At 42.6% G+C, this 21,377-nt stretch overlaps 1 protein-coding gene across 4 annotated transcripts in view; it reads right to left on the minus strand.

Moving 5' to 3' along the window:
* TNIK (TRAF2 and NCK interacting kinase) overlaps nucleotides 1-21,377 on the minus strand; it is a 337,687-nt gene that overhangs the window by 258,239 nt on the left and 58,071 nt on the right. For all 4 annotated transcript variants that reach the window (XM_053918077.1, XM_053918076.1, XM_045197962.2 and 1 more), the window contains exon 2: nucleotides 3,926-3,991. In XM_053918077.1, the coding sequence (XP_053774052.1) occupies nucleotides 3,926-3,991 (66 nt within the window). The remainder of the gene's footprint in view (nucleotides 1-3,925; nucleotides 3,992-21,377) is intronic.

The following is a 21,377-nucleotide window of genomic DNA, read 5'->3' on the forward strand; positions in this document are numbered from 1 at the left end:
CTAGTTGAGGTCGTGTGAGAGGCTGCTAATCAAGGACTCTCTCGCACATCAATGTTTCTCATCCTCTCTTTCTCCCTCCTTTCCCCTTTCTCCAAAAAATAAATAAAATCTTAAAAAAAAAAAAAAAGAATGGGTTGAATAGGCAGCTGGTGCCAAAATGATTGGACTAGATGACCTGTGAGGACCTTTGCAACCCTTTGAAAACACACGCACGCTCACAGCGCTCTCTCTCACAAGCACTATAACCACCAGCATGGCCTCTTTACTTCATCTTTTACAACCTTAAGGAAGTTTCAAGACAAACCTGAGCAATACTGAGAAATCTGCTGGGTTCCCATTTCACAGTACCACCTGGGACTAAAATACATCTCCATCTCTGTGATAACCAATAAATATTTCATTTTTTAAGATTTTTAAATTTATTTTTAGAGAGAGGGAAAGGGAGGGAGAAAGAAAGGGAAAGAAACATCAATGTGTGGTTGCCTCTCACCTGCACCCCCATTGGGGACCTGGCCCACAACCCGGGCATGTGCCCTGACTGGGAATTGAACCAGCGATGCTTTGGTTTGCAGGCAGGCACTCAATCCACTGAGCCACATCAGCCAGGTCACAATATATATTTCAAAAGGGCAAATTAAGAAACGGGATAGATTAACATTCATTTTTGAAATCTGTAGCTACAATTTAGTGGTGTTTTAGCAGTAAACACTTAACAATTATTTCAAATTATTAAAATAATTACTCTATTTTCACAAAAACATGTCTAGATTCTGTTAGGTCCCAATAGGTGGCATCTCAATAAACAGCCAAAACCTTAGGCAAACAGGTATGTGGCCTTTTGTTGTTTTGTTTTTTAATGGGGGCCATGGGCCCAGGAAGATGGTTTCCTCGTTAAAACTCCTGACGCAGAATCACTATTCTTTATTATTTAGAAAGTAAAGAATATCTATTCTATTCTGTAAAGAAAGTAAAAAACAGAACTGCCACTTGACCACCTGGGACCCAAATGCTGAAGATAAACCCATCTAGCCTCCCAAGAACAGACAGACCAAGCCAGACTTGGGAGTAAGACTACAAGCAACTTTGAAAAGCTAAACATTGTTACTAAATGACATTTATACAAAATATTTACATTTCTATATCTAGATGTATGTGGTTTATATGCAGATAGACTTCAGGAAATATTATTTTAATATCTACATATACCTTGTATTTATTGTATTATGTGTGTTTCTTAAAAACTACGTGTAGATAAAATTAAATTATGACTCTCTTAGAACTTATTTTTTATACATTTCTAAAAATAAACTCATAGCCCTGGCCCCTGGTTGGGTAGCTCAGTGGGTTACAGCATTGTCCCAATACTCCAAAGTGTGGGTTCAATTCCCAGTCAGGGCACATGCAAGAATCAACCAATGAATCCACCCATAAGTGGAACAAGTTGATGTTTCCCTCTCCCTCTCTCTTTCCCTTCCTCTCTCTCCCTTTAAAATCAATTTAAAAAATTGTAATAAGTAAGTGAACTTAATGAATCTTTCCATAAAATAAAGACTATGCTCATAAAATTATTCATAAAATTATACCTTAATATAAGACATCCAGGAACACCAAAAGCTGGTTTACAAAACATTAAAATCAAAGGTTTAAATGCTTAGTAGAAAGAAAGTATTTATCATAGAAACTTTTTGTATAGGAATCTCTTTTTAGGGCTACAAAATTACTATTTGTGCCAGCAATAGTTTAGAAATACCTGTTCCATAAATCTTAAATATAACCTATATTGTGAACAATTACTTCCTAAGTTATTTTTCTTCAGGTTCACATACATCTGAGTTCAATTTCTGCTATTTTTATTAAGCTTTAATCCCTTAGAACGCAAGGTTACAGCAGAGGGGGATTAGTGGCTCAGGAAACCCAGGTGTCTGTGTTCATGAGCAGAGCCACATCGTATCTCCTACGTGGCCTAAAAACTGAACTCGTAACTGGGTAGGGAGTTTTAGTTTTTTAGATAAGTCATTGCAAGTCCCCAAAGTACTACAAACTACTTTCCCAAGCGACTAACGCCCAGAAATGCTGCAATGCCACAACACAACACCTGGGGCTGGTGAAAGGGACCAAGGCTCCGGTCCCAAAGCCCACGGCCAATCTTTGCAGTATCCCTTCAGCCTGAGAGGTGCCAGCGTTTTGTATCAGCCACTAAGAGAACAGCACCCTTTAGAATAATAGCGTAAACAACGTGGTTGGTAAAAACCTTTCTTCTCTAAAAAGATCTGAGGCCTCTTGCCATTTTGTTTCCGCTTTGTTTCCAGGTACAAGATGATAGGGATAATTCTGGGTTTTCCACACCTTCTCACCCTTACCTGAACCTCTTTGTTATCTTCTCTTGCAAAACTGTACAGTCCACCCCTTAGATCAGTGGGTCCTCTCACAAACTGTATTCTATCGGCGGGGAGCACAGTGCAGTGGAATGGCTCTAAGAAATGGCACCATCAACCAGCAGCATGCTACGGAGTTGCTCCCCCACACTGACAGCAAATCAGAAGTAATTTTCTGCCTAAATCAGAGACTAATTCATTAGCTCACCTTAATTCTCAAGTTGAATCCAACTTCTCAAAATTCGACAATACATTCTTTCAACCTAATTATCTTCATTGAAAGTATTTAAAAGCATTTGCTGAGACACATTTCTTTCCTCTGTCAGACAGGATCAACGTCAAGTGAACATCTTGGGTAGACTACATTCTGTCTGATTGCAGAGGGTTGACATTTTAAGAAATAATTGTTTCTTGTAAGGGAAAAATTTTCCCCTAGAGTGAACACCAAAGGGTACCTCCAGTAAATAAAGGTTTAAATATGTATCTGTTTACAACTGTGCTTTAAAACCAAGATTCTCAAGATTACTATATATATATATATGTATACATACACACATACATATGTATGTTTATTATATGTGTGTGTTTGTATACTTTTGACATATTGTACAATTGGAAATATTACAATCCAGATGACTTCTAGAATAATTTTAATCAACTAAGTGAAGTTGAGGCCCCAGAGAAGGAATTTTTAAAAATAAAACAAGGGATAATTAGTAATGGAAATGACATCCCATATCACTAGCACTCAGGAAAATGAAGGATGTTTCCCTTAGAAACAATCAAAAGGAAACGGTTTGTTTTGAAGGCAGTTGTTTCAATAGCTCATTCACTAAAACCCCCTGAGTTTTAGTCTAAAAACAGCCCATTTCCATTTCCTTTTGATTATCAGAAAGAGAATCAACCCACATTTTAAGCAACCATTTTTGAGATCATTTCTTGGGGAAAAGTACCTTTTTAAAGGCATTTTTGGGGTGAATGGGTAAGCAAAAATTAGTAAAAGGGCAAGGAGGACTTCTTATTCCCCAGCTCAATCTCAACCCAAGTTTAACTTTTCATTATTTTGTATCTTGTAAAAAGCCATTGCTACACTAGACCTTTGCTTTGTGAGGTCGCCAGTTTTTTCCTAACACTGTTCACTAAACTCATTTAACTCATGCCCTAGGCCAGTAACAAATCTACTTTTCCAGATATGATGCTTTACTAGCTTACATTTCTAAAGTAAATGGCATCCTTTGCTCCTTTGAAAACCAGTCTGCCAACGATTAAGGTAAAGGAAATAACCACCTGACGAACTTCAAATATGCAGACATGTATCAGATACAAACATGGTAATACATAATGAAGGGAAAGGCCTGAAGCCCAGAATCCAGTTCAGGCAACGGGACGACACATACATTTAAAATGATGGAGAGTAAATTAGAAAGTACATCATTTCATTTTAAATCTGCTGTGAGGCCACGATACATGAGCAACGATAGGTAGCACTGCGACTCAGCATTCATGAACTCGACCACACACAAGCCGTGTTCAAACCCAATCGCACTTACCTTATAAACTTGTCCATATGTCCCATTTCCAACAAGTTCCACCAATTCAAAGATCCCTGCAGGGTCCTGGAAGAAAATAAATAAACAATAAAAATTCAAACAATATTCTAGGCATTGTCCTAAGTAAAAGCAAATACTTATTTAAGTACAGAAATAACGGCTTTAGCTTTGGGGGGCTCTCATGTGTTAATATTAAACACTATTAAATTTTAATCCAGTTGCAGCTATGAAATTAGTCAAAATCCATTTTGTTTCTGTTTTACACTTCTATGAGATGTTTAAGCCAGACAAAAGCAGACGTGACCTCCACTGAAACAATAAAAAAGACTTACATTTCTCACTGTCAAGTGGAAACACACTTGCAGGTACACCAAGATAAAATGAGAGACCCATCATTCTGAGGTTCTAACGTGTTCTCTGAGATTCCTGAGCTGCTCAGTGTGAACATCAGCGGTTAAGAAAGTGGTATTCCAGTTTGGGGCACTATCTTACCTAGGTGGCCACCATGGAATCAACACAATTGCCCCTCCTACAGTGTTTTCCTTTGGACTCATCTCCCCCCTCCACAATGCTACCTCTGCAAAATACCCTGGCGCACATGGCCTCCAGTTGCTGCAGCACCTGCGTAGCACCTGCAGGTGTTAGAATGCAAACTAAACTGGAGAATTATGCACATTCTTACCACCAAGCAGTACCTGCCTACCCTCGGTGTCAGTCAAATGTTAGAATGCTCAACACATGTCCGATAATTGTAGCTGTTCTTACTGAATCACTATTTCAAAAAGTTGAAAAGAAAAATCAAAGGCTGTAAAATTCAACTCAGAGGCAGAAATTGACATTGACTTCCACTGATTCCTAACTAGACAGAAATTGTTTCTTGAAAAGCCTGACTCAAGAATCACAAACTTAAAAGTCCACAGAAACCAGGGAAGTGATGTAGGAGTGAAGGAGGGTAGCTGAGGCCTTTGGCAAACTGAAGAAGTCGTGTCTCCTTTGGGTGGGGTGAGGGGCAGGGTGAAATTTTACTTAGCAGGAACAGCTGTACTGTAAACCTATGAACACAGTATTTCCAGTTCTAAAGTTTTGGGGTTTTTTTTTTCCAAGAAAAACTGAACATTCTGTTTAATATGAAATCTCCTAATTTTTAAATGTTAGGCACTAACTCGCTTTTTAAGAAATATACTCTGAAGGACAAATAAAAGACTGCTACCTCTGGCTAAAAGCAGCTACTATTGCTGGTGAACGCTTTCTTATGAGCACACCGCCATATATTATCACAGCAGCTGAGAGATGGGAGGGGAAAACCTGAGCCGGGACTTCGGACAGGTCTGGGTGGAACATCAGCTTTGCCTTGACTGGCTGTGTGCCCCTAGCACACCCTGGGAGGGCAACTGAGTCTCTGAGCAGATTGAACAGGGGAGGGCATCTACCTAGCAGAGCTCTGGTGAGAGTAAGTGAGGGCCCAACACCAGTCCTTGAACGTAGTCAGCAATCCATTAATATCCAATCATAGTTTTTAAGCTAAGAAATTCCACACTGCTAATAGCGCAGAAAGGAAGACGGGCTGCTTCAGGGCTGCGATTCACACGGAAGGAGACAAATGAGTTAGATGTGACAAGTTAGAGTTCCTTAAAGTCACAGTCTTTAGTAAATCAGGCTGAAGAACAGCCCTTAGCTCTGTGCCTTCAAAGATTCCACATGGAAAACAAATTAAAAAACAAAACAAAACCCAAAAACCAACAGCTGAGGCACTTAGTCACTGAGAAAGACAGGAATTAGCATTATCCATTATGATAAAGCCAGCAGGGCAGCAAACCACACTCTAGACTCAAATCCTGACAGATCGAACCATCCAGTAGGCCCAGCTCTACCGACCTGGTCAGGGAGGTGTGGACACGGTTCCAGAAGGAGCCCTGAAACAGCACAACAGCAGGAGGGCTTGGAGCTCTGTCCGCCAAGGCCCCCGTTACTACAAGACACCATCAAGGCCACCTGAGAGGCCTCAAGACAGGAGAGAAAAATTCTTGTTCAGCTACTAGGCAGCAGGTTTTATTAAAAATGAATTAGAAACAAATGAGGAAAAGGGAAAAAGAAACCCACGAATGGTGGCAGCTGCTGTTTGTTTCTAAGCTGTGCTTCCCAGGAGTTTGTTTGCTCAGTGCTGTTTCTGCAACAAATTTCAAGGGAGGTTCTACATTTGCTTGAAATATCTCAATTGTGTTTCAACATTCATTTTTCTTGACTAAAAAGAACATATGAATGAAAGTTGATGCAGGGTGGTGACTACTAGCTGCCTTAAGGAGAGTGGGAAGTGTAAGAGGGGTGAAGGGGAGAGCAGAAACAGAAACAGGGTGAGGAGCGGGGAGCAGCTTCTGCACCAAGGGGTCATCCCATCTCACGGACCCTTATTCAGGGCTGGGGTTTAATGGGTAGGTCTCCGGAGGAGCTGAACAGCTGACTTCTAGGCACTTTCCTTTCGTTGACTAGTCCACATTAATGGGTGTTTGGCCCAATCAATCACTTGGGGCTAGGGAGGCTCAATGCCACGACTTTTGTTCCAGCTACCGGGAGAGAGGTTTTTTCCACTGGACATGCCCAAGGGGATCAGAAGCAAAGGTCAGAGGGACTAGAGACTTTGACTGGTGGCCCCTCTTGGGTAGGCAACCAAACTGAAAACAATGAGTGACTTAGGCTGGTTCCCCAGGAAATGGACTCTGAAAATCACAGAGGGAGTTTATTGGCATGTGCACAGCAGGAGAGTGAAGGGAGAAGGACTTGACTGAGCAGATGGAAGAGATCGACTGGGAAGCACAAGAGCTGTGAGTCTGGGATGACTCTTCAAAAGTATCCTACCTCAAGGAATGGGAGCCTTTATATCCCACCTCCACTGACTCATTGTTGCATGCCGGCTGTCCTCCAACCCCATCCCAGAGGCTGTGGTCTTGGGTGAAGCAACTCACTTCAGCTGAGGACAGTTCCCTGGTGAGAACCATCCCTAGCTGCCTACACTCCCCGCATGTGGACAACAAGGGCCTCAGTAGTGGAAAGGGGGTCTGGGTGGCATGCCCAGCGTCCACTACAGCATAGTGGCTGGAAATGAGTAACAGTTTGGAATTAGAAGAGAACCTATAAGCATCTGGACTCTATAGTATGCTGACAGTGATAAGGCAAAATGGCACGATTAGAGACCTGGCGTTTGCAAGGAAGGAGCTTCCTGAGACCCTAGAAAGCAGAAGGCAGAGGTATTGTTCAGGGAGACTTGAACTTAGCACTGACCCTAAGCTTCCCTCCTCCCTTCCCCCAATCTTAGCACCCAGAATGCTAGATGTTTGTGAGTCTTCCCTTGCACAAATGCGCGTGATTTTTAGTTATGTTCTTGTGGAATAGCGATATATTCTGAATATAGTAAGCATCCGCTGTTTTCTCCACTCTTACAGGGCTCTAACGCACAACCCTTGAGGAAACACAGGTTTGAACTGTATGGGTCCACTTACAGGCAGATATTTTTCAATAAATATCATAATGTATTTTTTCTTCCTTACGATTTTCTTAATAACATTTTGTTTTCTCTAGCTTACTTTACAGTAAGAATATGGTACATATTACATATAACATACAAAATACATGGTTAGTCAACTGTTTATGTAATCAGTAAGGCTTCCAATCAGAGGTAGGCTATTAGTACTTAAGTTCCAAGGGAATCAGAATTCATGTAGGAATTTTCAACTGCATGAAGGATCAGTGCCCCCCCAACCTCCGTGCTGTATAGAATCACCTGTCATTTTTCCTAAGGATCACCAATGACCTCAGCCTGTTATCTGTAGTGGTCTTGTATCAGTCCTGTCCTAGTGTCCCTCTAATACTGCTGAGTATCACCGTGCTTGTTGAAAATATGCCCCCTCCTTTGTCTTCCAATACACCACTCGGTCTCTCACAGACTGTTTCTTCTGCCATATCTTAAGGGTAGGGTGACCCCAAGGTTCTACCTTCGTGTTGTTCATGTGCTAAGGATTTTCTCTCCGAATGCCCACCACATCCATCTACTCCACTCCATTCATACTGCAGGCCTCACCATCTCTTGCCGGCACTACTTATTTACAATCAGTTCTTGCCTCCTTTCAATCTATCCTTCAAACCAATCTTCCTAAAATAGACATTTCTAACCACACATGCAACGCTTTACAATTCTACATGATGTGGTTCAAACTGAGAGCCAGATCCTCCCATCCATAGGCCGGCCCTTCCTTCTCAGCCTCGTGCTCCATCACGTTGTGCTGGAAGCAGCACCTCAGGCCCCCTGCCACTTCCCTCACACACCACGCTGGGGTGTGTCTCTGTGCCTTGGTTATAATGTTCGTCTGCTAAGGTTATTCCATTCTCTAACAGGCAAGCCAACCCTTGAAAGCCCAGTGTGCCACCTCCTCTGGGAAGTGTTCCTCTTAACTAGCCCCAGCGCCCCTCTGCACTCAAAGTATGTTGTGGGTCAACTCTGTGATGACCGCTTTCACGTAGTACTATGCCCTCTTCCGTTTCTCTCCTTTGATGAGTTACAAATGCCCTGAGAGCGGGGACTGTGACATATTTATCTTATCATTTCCAGGCACTTGGCACGGCGTCCCACACGTAACTTCTAGCAATAGCTATTTACTGAATACTATTGACATCTCACTCCCAGCGCTCCACAACATGTATAGAAAAAGTCACAAAAATTGGGATCAGAATGTACAGCCAAAGGTCTAGCAAACTTGGATCATTTCTTTTCCAAACCTGACAAGCCGACCCAGCCACTGCCCCCTGAACCCGCCCCCTGCTCCCCACTGCACAAAACTGTCACAGGTGAAGCTCCTATGGTGTTTCCAGCTCTAAAGAAAATTCATAAAGCCTGTTGGTGCAAGCTGTGCCTCACGTGCACCAAGCACACAGGCTGTCAGAGTGCGGCCAAGTACAATGCAACTAGGGGAAGATGCTGCACCTAATGATCTTGTTACAAAGACAGGAAAGCTAAGAGACAAGCGTCGGCTTAATTCTCCTCTCGTGTTTGCTTAGCCACTCATAAAGCCAGGATGGGCAGCATGAAAGAGAGTTACACACACCAAGGAGAAAAGAGCAAATCACTGACATTTACCAAAGTCAGGAATCCCTGTTGGCTACGCATGCCTTTATTCAGATCTTAACCTTTGCTGGGAGGCCGAGAAGAAAATTTAATTCTAAGGTAGTTTACATTATTTCATAATGAAATATAACTGCAACATTTCAAAAGGCAAGCTGTTCCATGAAAGAAATGTAACTTTTCAACAACCCTGATAAAGGCAAATTTAGTTATCATAATAAAAATCACAATAGAAGCTAACATTTCGTGAGCAGTTATATGCCAAGCCCTATTCTAAGCATTTTCCGTAAATAGGTAATTTAATTATCACAGCTCCATCAATTGGAAGCTTCTGTTGTCTTTGTTTTACAGATGTGGAAACTGAGACACGGAGATTGAGCATTTGGTCAAGGTCACAGCACCCCTGAGTGACTGAGCCAGCAATGCATAACAGGCTGGTCACACCCCAAACCCAGCACTCTTAACCACTTGGGCTTCACCAGCTTTGTGGAATCCGAATCCCCAGCCCCTGACTTCCCATCTGCTAGCTCTCTATCCTTGGGCACGTTTCATAGCTGCTCTGAGCTGTAGTCTCTTCATCTTCACCACAGGGACAATATCACCTCCTTCACAGGGTTACTTGGAGGCGTGTGGAAGTGTCTAGACTAGCTCAGGGCCTGATACACAATAGGGCTTCCAGAAATATTAACCTCCTTTTTTTCTCTTTGAAAAACAGTTCACATAATATACAAAAAAAAAAGTGCCACAGAAGAGCTTGGTCTGTATTTTTTATTTTTTCACCTAATAAAATCAGTAAAAGAAAATGTATTGTTCCTATTTTTTTTAACTAATGTAAATACTTAGTAAACTGGGTCAGATATGTATGAACAGAAAGATGTCTCTTTAGATATCAGCGAGACTACTGGGAAGACATGTTAACTTTTGGGGGCTCTTGGGATGTTGCAGTAAATTCTCTCTGTATCAGTCAAAATTCTAGAATTCAGACGACAGTGGTAGGCTTAAGCCTGACTTCACAGCAGGGTGGAGAGATTTAAGATCTACAGGTTAATACTCATAGTCACTGAGTTATACTTTAATTCTTACAGGTCCCCTGAATGATACCGAATTTATTTTAACACTAAATAACATTTCTAGACTAAATCCCAAAGTAGGATGATTACTCCTTAGTATCATAAAAAAATGATACATATTCTTCCCAAAACCCTTTCCCTGCTCAGAAAATGAAATTAAGAGAACGACTGGGAGGGATCATGAGCAACAGCTTAAAAGACTCTAGACACCCTCTCTCCCAAACTCCTCTTAAAGACATAGCCATTCTGTGACACACCTTTCATTTGATTCACCAGTCTTTGGGCATGGTGAAACAGACCCCAGCAGAACATGGGTGGCTGATCCAGCTTCCGGAAGGAATGCCCACCCCCGGATTCCCTATTGACATCTGCCAAGGGACTGTGCTTACTCTAAACTCAGGAGCCTTAAAAAAACCAAAATGTTATTTCTCCTAGAACCGTATTTAGCAGATGTTTGCTCAGTTCAGCCGAACTGACAAGTATATGCTTACAAAAGCAAAACAGAACAAAGAAAACAGGAACAGGAGAACTCTCCAAATTTATCTTGAGTCTTCAGGCTTCTCAACAGCATCGTCCTTCCGAAGTAAGAACAAGCGCTAGTACGTTCTGTGCTGATGCAACACCCCATCCTAGTCCATGCAGCACTCCCAACCAAACAAGGTCCCTCAAAGCTCACTGTACACCTGCCTCCTCCCCTCCTGCCCACCCAGTGGGGGCTCAAGGAGCCAAGGTTTTGCCTTCCACAAGGGGTTTTAGTCAGGCTCTGAGCTCCACCAACATCCCCCCTCCCACCTACTGTCTGAGGTAGAAGCAGAGGGTGCTTCCAGTCTAATAAAGAAAATAGACATGAGCAAGTCACCACATGTACACAACTCACTGAATTACAATGACAAGTGACATGCAGGAAAAGTATGAGGTGCTCCAAGAGTATCTACCTGGGAGATCTAGAATGTTGCCTAGATTTATCTTCATTAACATACTGCCCAAGCCACACATCTCAAGCGGAACAGATAATTCAAGGTAAAATTAAATAAATAAAAAGTGTGCATGTATGAAAATAAGGATAAAACTCTGCTGCATTTTCTCAGTCAGTCATTGGTACAGGACAAATTAAACTGCAGATCTATCGGAGGATTGGAGTAGAAAGTTGGGGTTGCTGTCTGGACGCTACTCCTTGCTCATGTTGTTTGACCTCTCCTATTTTGGTCTTCCCTTATGAAAACTGGGAGAATCAGGCTTGGCCTGCCTTTTTCCCAAGGCTGCGGGCACCTCCCAGCTCCACGCGCCCAGTGTCGTCCTTTGGGAAGGGTGTTCCTGAGTGCAGGGTGATTGTAGGACGTCATTTGCCCCATACAGATATGCCTGGCTAGATGGCACTGGTATCCTCGTACCGATACTACCTACCAGCTATGTCAGGACATGGTCCCAGCCAAGCCCCAAGGAACATCATTCTCTACGCTGGCAGCTGCTTCCAGCACTTGGGCCAGGGAGACTGGAGCCTCCCCACCTCCTGTTCAAAGTTCCACCTGCTACTGAACAGCCATTAGTAGTGAAAGAGTTTCCCCTGCCCCCTGCCTCTGCTCACCTGCTCCACTCTGGACTCTGCCGCTACAGCCCATCCTCCCAAAGGCCGTCTTCAGAATCAGATCTGAAACCTGGCTCCTCAGACTAACAGCTACAAACCTCAAACTACACTGATCATTTTCACTGTCTCTGGGATCAATAACGGCCCACATGCTTTATATACATTTCCATACTTAATCCTCACAGCAATCACAGAAATGGATATTACTAACCCCAATTTTCAGATGATGGAACAGAATCTTCAAGGAATTAAGTTGCCCAAGGTCAAACAGTATGTGGTAGAAACAGCAGCCAGGACCAGACTGTAAAGTCAGGATAAAAATACCTTCACGACGATTTTTCTGAGCATCAGAAACAACATATACGAAGCATTCAGCACAGTGTACGGCAGTGCTTAACAAATCAAGCTGCCGCTATTATTCCTATTGCTGCTGGTATTACTGAACGTTCCCCAAGGTGACAGCATTGATCAACGGTACAGCCAGGACTGAAACCCAGACTTTTATTCCCAGCCCATCACCACTCTCTTCTCTACAAATGCTGAAAGTAACTTGGGGCCATGGGGCTGGTGAAGGCCTTGCGGTTTAACAGGGGCCGGAGAAGGGCCAGTGACCTTCAACCAGGCAGACACAACCAGCCGAGTGGAGTTACAGTTTCTTTTTCTCGGGTGTTTTTTTGTTTTTTGGGTTTTTTTTTTGCTTACTTTGCCATCAGTTAGGATGAACAGTGATTACTTTAACTTAGCCATTTAATTGACAGTGAGAGATAGTATATCATAATAGTTAAGACCACAGACCCTACAGCCAAAAAGCCTGACTCTGACCCCAGCTTCACTGTTTACTAACTATATGAGCTTTACCATTCTGTGTCTTCTCATTTCCTCAACCATAAAATAGTGATAATAGTAGTATCTACTACATAGGACTATTTGACAAAATAATTAATAGGTATAAAACATTCAAAGAGATGTCTGACACATTGTAAGTGCACAAAACCCTTCATTCTAAAATGCAAACTCCAAGAGGGAATGACCGTATCGGCTTTTTTACTACAGTATCCCTAGACTCAGATTAGCGGCTGGGACATTGTAAACCCTCAACAAATATTTTCTGGATGAATCAAGCCCCTACATCACCAGTTCCACCACTGAGAGCCACAATGCAGCCAGGTCTCTGAGATGTGGAGTAGCGATACCTGAGATCTTATCAATAAAATCACTCTCCCCATTTCCCAAAAGAGCAAAGTGAGGCCCAGGTAGGTGCTATAAACTCATAAAATCACAAGTTTTCCCAACAAGAGTGTTTAGGAAACTTGTCCAAGCTCTCACCTGGTTATTGGCAGAATCAGATCAAGACCCCAAGTCCTTTGACTTCTAAGTTTTCCCCCTGTTCAATAAAATTCTCTGATAAACCAAGAGGACTCACTCACTGTCTTTAAAAACAGTGGGCCTAGAAGGGAAGGGAAGAGGGACAGTAGGGAGGGTGGAGAGGAAGGGTGTGCACGTGTATTCAGTCCTAAGTTCCAGGTAGTTGGGGTCAGAAGTGAATTTAATTCATGCCCAGAACTGATGGAATGAGATCACACATCTCCAATGTGAAGTCCGTGAGATCATGAACTTCATAGGTCACATGTGCCTATCTGCATAGGAGATAAATAGAATTTTTCTCAATATATTTTTCTCAGTTCACAGACTTTGCATAGCCATACTCATATTTATCTCAGCTCCATACTATTTCCTTACAGAACAAAGGATTTGATATAAATTGACTATTGTTCACTGGCATACATTGGGCATATATAATTAGAAACATCAAATGAAAAGAATCACCCATATAACATTAACAGGAATATTTTTTTTCCTGACTTTGGTCCACAGGTACTTTAATCCTTTGTCAGTTGTTAGGATTCAAGGGCCAGGCTTTCTCACGCTTCCTGACCTGGAGTTTCAGAGCCTATGGATGTTTGGATGAATGAAGCCCACTGCTCTGTTCAAAGACTCTTTCCCAAGACACCCGCAGTCAGAGAAAGGCACACTCACTCCATAGACCAGAATGAGAAAATTCTCCTGGGTCCTAAGACACAATGCAGATTTTTGGATAAGGATTGAGATCTCCACCTTCCAGAACTTTCTTTAACTCTACCAAAATCTGTTCAAGCTCAAACATGGCAAGTTGCTCTAAAGGTCAATATGTACATACAGACCCCCTACCTTGGACACTTCCTTCCCATCATCAGGCTGTTGCAGAGATTATACAGCTGTGTGGGGAAATGTATCACACAGTTTTCAGAGCTATGCAAACATGGGATCTCTCTAGGCCTGTCAGGACAGGGTAACTTTCCAGTATTTCCAGCAACACGAGGTCAAAGTGATGGGAACCAGACTAGCAAAGACTTTGGCATTTTGCCTTTTCAAAGATGCTTAGATGAAGAAAAAAGATAGCAACTGCAGCAGATGAACTTTAAAGACAAGAACTGATTACCCAAATAATTAAGTAAGAAAGATTAGGAAGCCATCCAAGGTTCTATTTTAGAAGGAAGAGCCCAAAGGTATTCATTTACCACCTGCTTACAACAGACCAACAACACTTTATATTTGCTTGAAAGTTTTTTAGCACTTCTCCCCACACCTATAAGCAACCATGCAGCTGACAACAGGCCTTCTCTGTGGAGTGAGGAGGTTAATATTGGTTGGTTGGGTTCCCTATTACTATCTCACTTCCAGGATGGCCAAGAGCCTACCAACAGCTACCTGGGCCAGGGGCCTGTCATCTGACAGACAGTGGCAGGAGCCCAGCCCAGTCCCTCATGTGGTGTCACCACTAATGGTCCAGATGGCTGGTTAATACCAACTCACACAGATTGTTTATAACAGGGCTTCTTTAGCATCTGATTTACTTCTTTTCTTCAAGACTTTTGTCCCTATGGCTAGGCTCTCATGGATATATACTTTTTAAATTTATTTTGTTTGTTTGTTTTATAAGGCAGATAATTTTTGGAATGGGAACTTTATACCATCTGTTCAAGGATCTAAAAAGATTTTTGGCAGATTCAAGCAGCTAAAACTAAATTTCTGTGTTGCTCCAGGCTTCCAAGGGTGTTGGATTGCCATTGTCAAATAACTTTGGGAACACTGGATTGAAAAGATTAGCTATGTGCCCTGGCTGTTGTGGCTCAGTGGATTGAGCACCGTCCTGCAAACCAAAGGGTCGCTGGTTCAATTATCAGTCTGGGCCCATGACTGGGTTGCAGGCCAGGTCCCCAGTGGGGGTTGCGCAAGAGGCAACCACATTTCTCTCCCTCTCTTTCTCCCTCCTCTCTATCAAAAAATAAATTAATTAAACATAAATAAAATAAAATAAAATAAAAAACCTTCCCCTCTATCTACAAATAAATAAATAAAATATATTTAAAAGATTAGCAATGTAGCTCTTTCTTCACCGCAGGGCCTCTCAGAATCTTTGATGTATTCGTGTATCCTGTGAATCTTCAAGGGATGGCAAAAGTTTCTCACATTTCTCAAACCCAAGCCTGTCTGTAGAACACTTTTTTAAGGGATCTTCATGGCTCTCTAAGCACTGGTTTTCTGTGGAGCCGGTTAGAAAATGATAGTATATAGAGCATTCTTTCCTTTCTTATTCCTATTCAAACATTGCATCTTGTGTTACTATAGTAGAGACTGCTCAATACTACCCAATATCCATTCTCCCATTGTTCCTTAATAACAAAAATCTCAATTTTATTTAGAAGGCAATGCACCCAGGTCAAAACTACATGCTCGAGCCTCATTGAAGATAGGGATAAATATGTGACTGAATTCTGGCCAATGATGTGTAAGCAGAATTATTGCATGGGACTTTCAAAAGAGTTGTTCACATAGAGCTGAGCTAACTGAGAGGAAGTTCTCTTGTGCCCTCCACCCTCCTCCTTCCAGCTGCCTGGAATGCACACGTGATGGCTAGAACACTGCAGCAATTTGTGATCCTGAAGTAAATTTAAGAGTGGAAGCCTCATACTAGGTCATAACTACAGAACAATGAATGATCCTAAGCCCTCTGATGACCATAAAACTACTATACCATCACTGAACAGCCTATGTCTATACTTCTTTATCATGAGAGAGAAGGAAACTTATCTTCCTCAACCCACTAACATTTTGGGCTTTCTGTTTGATGCAGCTGAATCTAACTGTTTTACTTTAAAGTTTACAGTTCAGATATTTTTATTTATTTATATTTAACTAACAGTCCTTCTTTAAAGTACTTTTCTCTATTAGTCTTTGATCCTTGGTTGAGGGGTCAGTCACTACAGTTCATCAAATATTCATGTTATTCCCCTGCTGGTACGTTATAGGATGGGGCTTCTGCACCCCTCTTTAAGTTGAGTTTTGTCAACGTAATTTGCTTTGGCCAATGCAATGTGAGTGGAAGTGACATGCTCCTTTCAGATGGAATATTTAATTGCCGTGTGATAGGGTGGCGACTGTGGAAGCACATGTGGACATGAAGCCTCCATTCATCCGTCCTTAAGAAGCTGATGAAGAGAGAGGTCTGGACATGTTCTGGACATGTGGCATGGTTAAGAAACAAACTTCAGCTGTATTTTATCTCTGAGATTGTTATCACAGTGTATGCTTGCCTCTTCTGACTCATAGAATAGAAACTGACAAAAGATGGTGGCAATAATCATCACATTGTTTAATGCTTAATGATTTCTGAAACAATATTTGAGAAGGACCACTTTTTACTGGGTGCCTCAGGAAGCATTGTGCAAAAATGATTTTACTTATTCTCTGCATTGATCCTATGAGGCAGATTGTTCACAAAAGAGGACACTGAGGCAGAGAAAGTACCCAGCACCAAAACACACGTTCTCATCACCGTGTCCAACCTGCAACATCTGAAGGCCACCCTGGAAACACCAAAAACCCTCAAGAAGCTGGCTGGTGACGTGGGAATTCTGACCTTTTCTGACGACAGGGAGGAAAGTAAAAAAAGAAAATTAAAAATGCAGTTTCCTTTCACATGGCTGACCACATCCTATGTGGCCCAAACCAGGGCATGCTGGGGCTTGTGGGCCCCACTGAGCACAACAGCAAGTCTTCTGACTCCTCACCTGAGTGCCTGTGAACTCCAACCTGCTCTCTGAGCCACGGTCAAGGTAACCTAGCAGCTGAGAGGAACTAATTGGGCAACATTCTCTGACTGCTGGCACGAACAGCTATAATCTCAGCATCACCGTGGCAACCTGACTGGAATGCTGGTTATTCACACAAAGAAAAACGGGTCTCCATTCAGACCAGGACTGCATTTTGTCTCTATTCCACTTTTCCCATTACAAGTTGCTACTGAAAAAAACAATGCTTCTTTTAAGAAGAATGTTTATTACGGGTCTGTGGTAAAACGGCATTTTCTTAGCCTAGAAAAATTTGGAAAGGGGTGGGGGAAGTAATACATCCTCTAAGAGGTTTGGTTAAGACAGACTCTATACAAACAGCGGTAAAGGTCATCAGAGAACATGTGACCTATAACCGGGCCATGGATTCTAAGGAGATGTCAACAGTATAGCATGGGCAACAGGTCACTCATAACTAGATGACATTACATTGCCCAGCACCCATCTCCTGGGCACCTGCTGGTGCTGCTGTGAACCTCTCCTCCAAACCCTCCAGCGGCTCCACTTGCCTACTCCATCCACCCTCCAATGCCAGCCAATGTCTTAAAACCGCAGCGTTCCCTTCTCCATGCGTCAGCAGACTGCTCACCACACCCGGAAGATGTCTTATACACTCTTTCGTGCTGTGTCCTTGTTCCTGCCCAGAAAGTGCCTTGTTGGCATCTCTGTCAAAGTCTCACCAGTCCTTCCAGGCCCAATTCAAATCATATTTCATACCTAAGAATCCTCCCGTTACACCCATTAGAGTAAATGTCACATTAAACTGCATCTTGGAGACTGCCCTGAATGCATCGGTCTTACTGCCCTGGAAGGCAACTCTCAGGGAGCAAAGTGTATGTCTCCTTTATGCCTGAGTCCCCCAACATGGTCACCAAGAGTGCCTTCCACAGCAGCAGGACAGCATGGGAGCATGAGTAACAATTTGTGTGTCAACTTATCAGGGTTTCAGTGGGGCTTTGCCGCTTTCCATTGTGTAATCTTGGAAAAATTACTTAATCTCATTGAGCCACTTTCTTTACCTATCAACAGGATGCTACTCACAGTGTGGTCCATGACCAGCACCCAGGAGCCTGTCTGAAATGCAAAACCTTGGGCCCTGCCCAGACCTACTGAACCAGAATTAACATTGTAACAAGATCACCAGGTGATTCAAGTAAGTGTTACTATTCCAAAAGTACTGATAAAACCTCCCTAGCAGAGGTATAAGAATGAGTTTATGGAGAATACCCATCAAGGAGGGTGATACATAACAAAACTTCACTAACAGAAAACTATTACTATTTAGTTCGAAGGAATGTATTGAAAATTGAACCATTTGGTGTTGTGGAGGGTTCGGGAATTACGGCATGAGCTTGCCTTCAAACAGAATGTCTAATTACTAGTCATAACAGAGAAAAATTAAGTGAAATATAAAAGAAGGGAAATGAAAGACTGTGGTTTAGAAAAGCAGATGAGTGAACCTAACTTCATCATTTACAATTTTCCTGACACTGAGCAAATTCACCAAAATCCTCTAGCCCTCAGTTTCTTTTCCTATAAAATGGGAATAAGAATAAAGGCAGGCTGCCGGCCTCTCAGAATGGTACTGGCACTGAAATGGGACAAAAGCATGGAGGATTTTGTCAAATATAGAGCAAAGGTGAAGTCAGTTTTTACCATTTAATATTAAAATAAAATGTGACCATCACAAATCCCCCAGCCCTGAACTCATGCGCAAGGGTAGCCATCCTTGAAGGGCACGTGAAGGGCGAACAGTATATCAAAACCACTGTGAGTGATGTTCACCTGATCCCACTTTATATAGGGTTTGAGGATGAAGTTTTAATGGAAGGAATGAAGAGACAGTGCGGAGGAGGGCAGCTGCCTCTGCCTTGTCAGCAGCTGACATGGTAAGAGAAGGACTCAGGGTGGGGTATCTATTGCTTTGAAAATGCTGGGGAAAGAAGAGGAAGGGACGCCAGCAGGAGTCCCAGGAGATAAGGAGTTCCCAGCAGATCTGGGACCCTCTCTTTTGAGAGCTCAGGAGAGAGCTGTGAGGGGAGTCCTGTGGATTCCAGGTTGCCCGGCAGAACTCCGAGGGCAAGAGCCTGAGACTGGATGGAGGGGAGGGGCAACCTCTACCTCTCTGATGAACAAGGAGGGAGCATTTGCTGACAGAACAGCTGTAGTCCATTTCTCAAGAACCCTGCTCAGAAAGAAGGGATGCAGTTCAAGAACCCTGCTCTAACCAGACAGACAGGCAGAACACAACGTAAGTGTGACGGGAGTTCAGGTGGGTGGAAAGGCAACACGGACTGACAGAGCCAAGGGAGGCGAAAAGGAAGAGGTGGGCATCTGGGCGGTAAAATACACACAGGATTGGTATAAACAGAGGGGAAACAAAGCTTTTTTTAATGGTATTGTATAAAAAGGATACGTGTTAATCACATATATCACTTCTGTCAGAAATGACAAATGACAGAAACATGTCACTTACAGGATGGCACCTTCACTCAGCAAGCTCCAGGTTATTTCTAGAAACCATGGTTCCACACGCATTTTAAAAGGGAAATCGATTTTAAGCATTGACCACATGGCTATGACAAAGTGGGAAACACGCATGGGATAAAGAATATATAAAGCCATATTATTATTATTTTCTTACAAGTATTTGCCCCAGGCAAGAAAGGAGCAAGTATACAAATTACATAGCTGTAATAATCTGTTTCCATTCTTCTTCCCCACTCGCGTGCACTTCCTCTCCCCACAGGGCAGGGGCTGGGCTCCCTTCGTATTAATAGCCTTAGCAGTGTGCACAGTAGCCAGAACACAGAGGGCTCAGTAGACAATTAATTTCACCAAGATGGACAAGAAAACATACATAAGTCATTTACTTTATCATTGGTGATACAAAGAGATAAGTGAGGATGGCTTTATATTGTATGGCATGAAGATAAGCATGCACATTCCTTGGGAAGACACAGCTGGGTACCGGAGAATCTGTGAAGCCACATTCAAATACAGTGCGTCTTCCCAGAAGGTCTATTTTCCACAAGAATGTACTGTTTGCTTTCATATTTTAAATTAAGTACGGATGAGTTTGTATCAACTGTCAACTTTTTTTCCCGTGGCATTACCATAGTCAGCTCACCAGTATCTCTAAGGGTTCAAATTTACTCTCTTTAACCAATAGGGCTGTTTTTGTAAAAACATTCCAAAGTATATTGTTCACCTATACCACTTACATCCCTAATTTCCAAATACAGTAAGTCCTCTTTATTTCACCCCCACTTGTTCATAATTTACAATTACTTAGAGAGTTGGATAGCAATTTAATCTTCTATTGTCCATACAGAGTAGGTTTTAACAAAAGCAGTAACGTAAAAAAAAGTAACAAAGAATACTTATCTTTTCTTAACCATTTCGAGCAGTGCAGTGGCATTCACATCCAATCGCTGACCAATTACAGACATCTCTAGGACCTCGGTTAACAGCATTGCCACTCTAGTACCTCCTGGATACTGTCTAAACCTGAAGGGGAATACAACTCTTTACAAACCACTAGTAAGTCTTACTTCTCACCAGTACCTAAACGCCCCGGCTGCCCCCAAGTCTGTGGGCCAGCGAGGTTGGTCTGTGGGGCAGACAAGGTCACTGTACACTGTAGCTCTCGAACGTCACCCTGGCACCAATGAACCAAACCGAACATTTTTGTTTTGCACAATTTTCAGTATATATGTGTGTGTGTGTTTCACAATTAAAAGGGATGAAAAATAATTTAATCATGAAGAAGGCTGCTTCAGTTTAGAAGAATGAGGAACTACAATAAGCAGCAGCCCAACGTTTAAAGTATCAGTTTCCTGTCCTAGGAGTGCTTCAGAGCTCAGTAACTAAGGCTTACTTAAAACCCAGGAGGGAAGCGTCTTTTGTTACAGCGCAGAAAATCTCGCCCTGATTACTGAATTCCACTCAGTAGTTAACCCCACCATTTAGCACAATGCTAACTATATAATACTTGTAGATAAAGTACCTACTTCGTTGACATACTATTTTCTAGTGAATATGTAACTAAAAGAGCCTGTGGCCACGTCCCCCAAGCCTGGCATCAGCCTGGCCACGTTCCACACTTGTTCCAAATCTTTCTGGGGCTAGTTTTTCCAACAGCCTTCTCAGGGGCCCTTCTCAGCCACTACATTCAAATGCTTTTTTTCAGACAAGAAAGTTGGGAAATATATGGCTAGGGATATTGTTGGAAAGAACTGGCATTTTGTACAACTGATTATTAAGTTAAATAATGAATTAGAAAGGACAGCAACTGCAAAATCTGTCTGTCGTGAGAGGAAACCTTCCCTCTTGCGTCGAGCCACTTGTGTTGCACCAACGCCACGTGTACCAAAGCCACTAAGAGGGTCAAAGCACCAAGAACGAGGCCCGGGCGTCTAGCCAGTACTGGCAAGGAGACACTAGTTCTGGCCTTTGCAGCAGGAGAGATGTACAGTGAAAATGGCTTAGCGGTTCAGAACCTGGACGCCAGCAG

Source organism: Desmodus rotundus, chromosome 2 (genome assembly GCF_022682495.2).
Source record: "Desmodus rotundus isolate HL8 chromosome 2, HLdesRot8A.1, whole genome shotgun sequence".
NCBI lineage: Eukaryota > Metazoa > Chordata > Mammalia > Chiroptera > Phyllostomidae > Desmodus > Desmodus rotundus.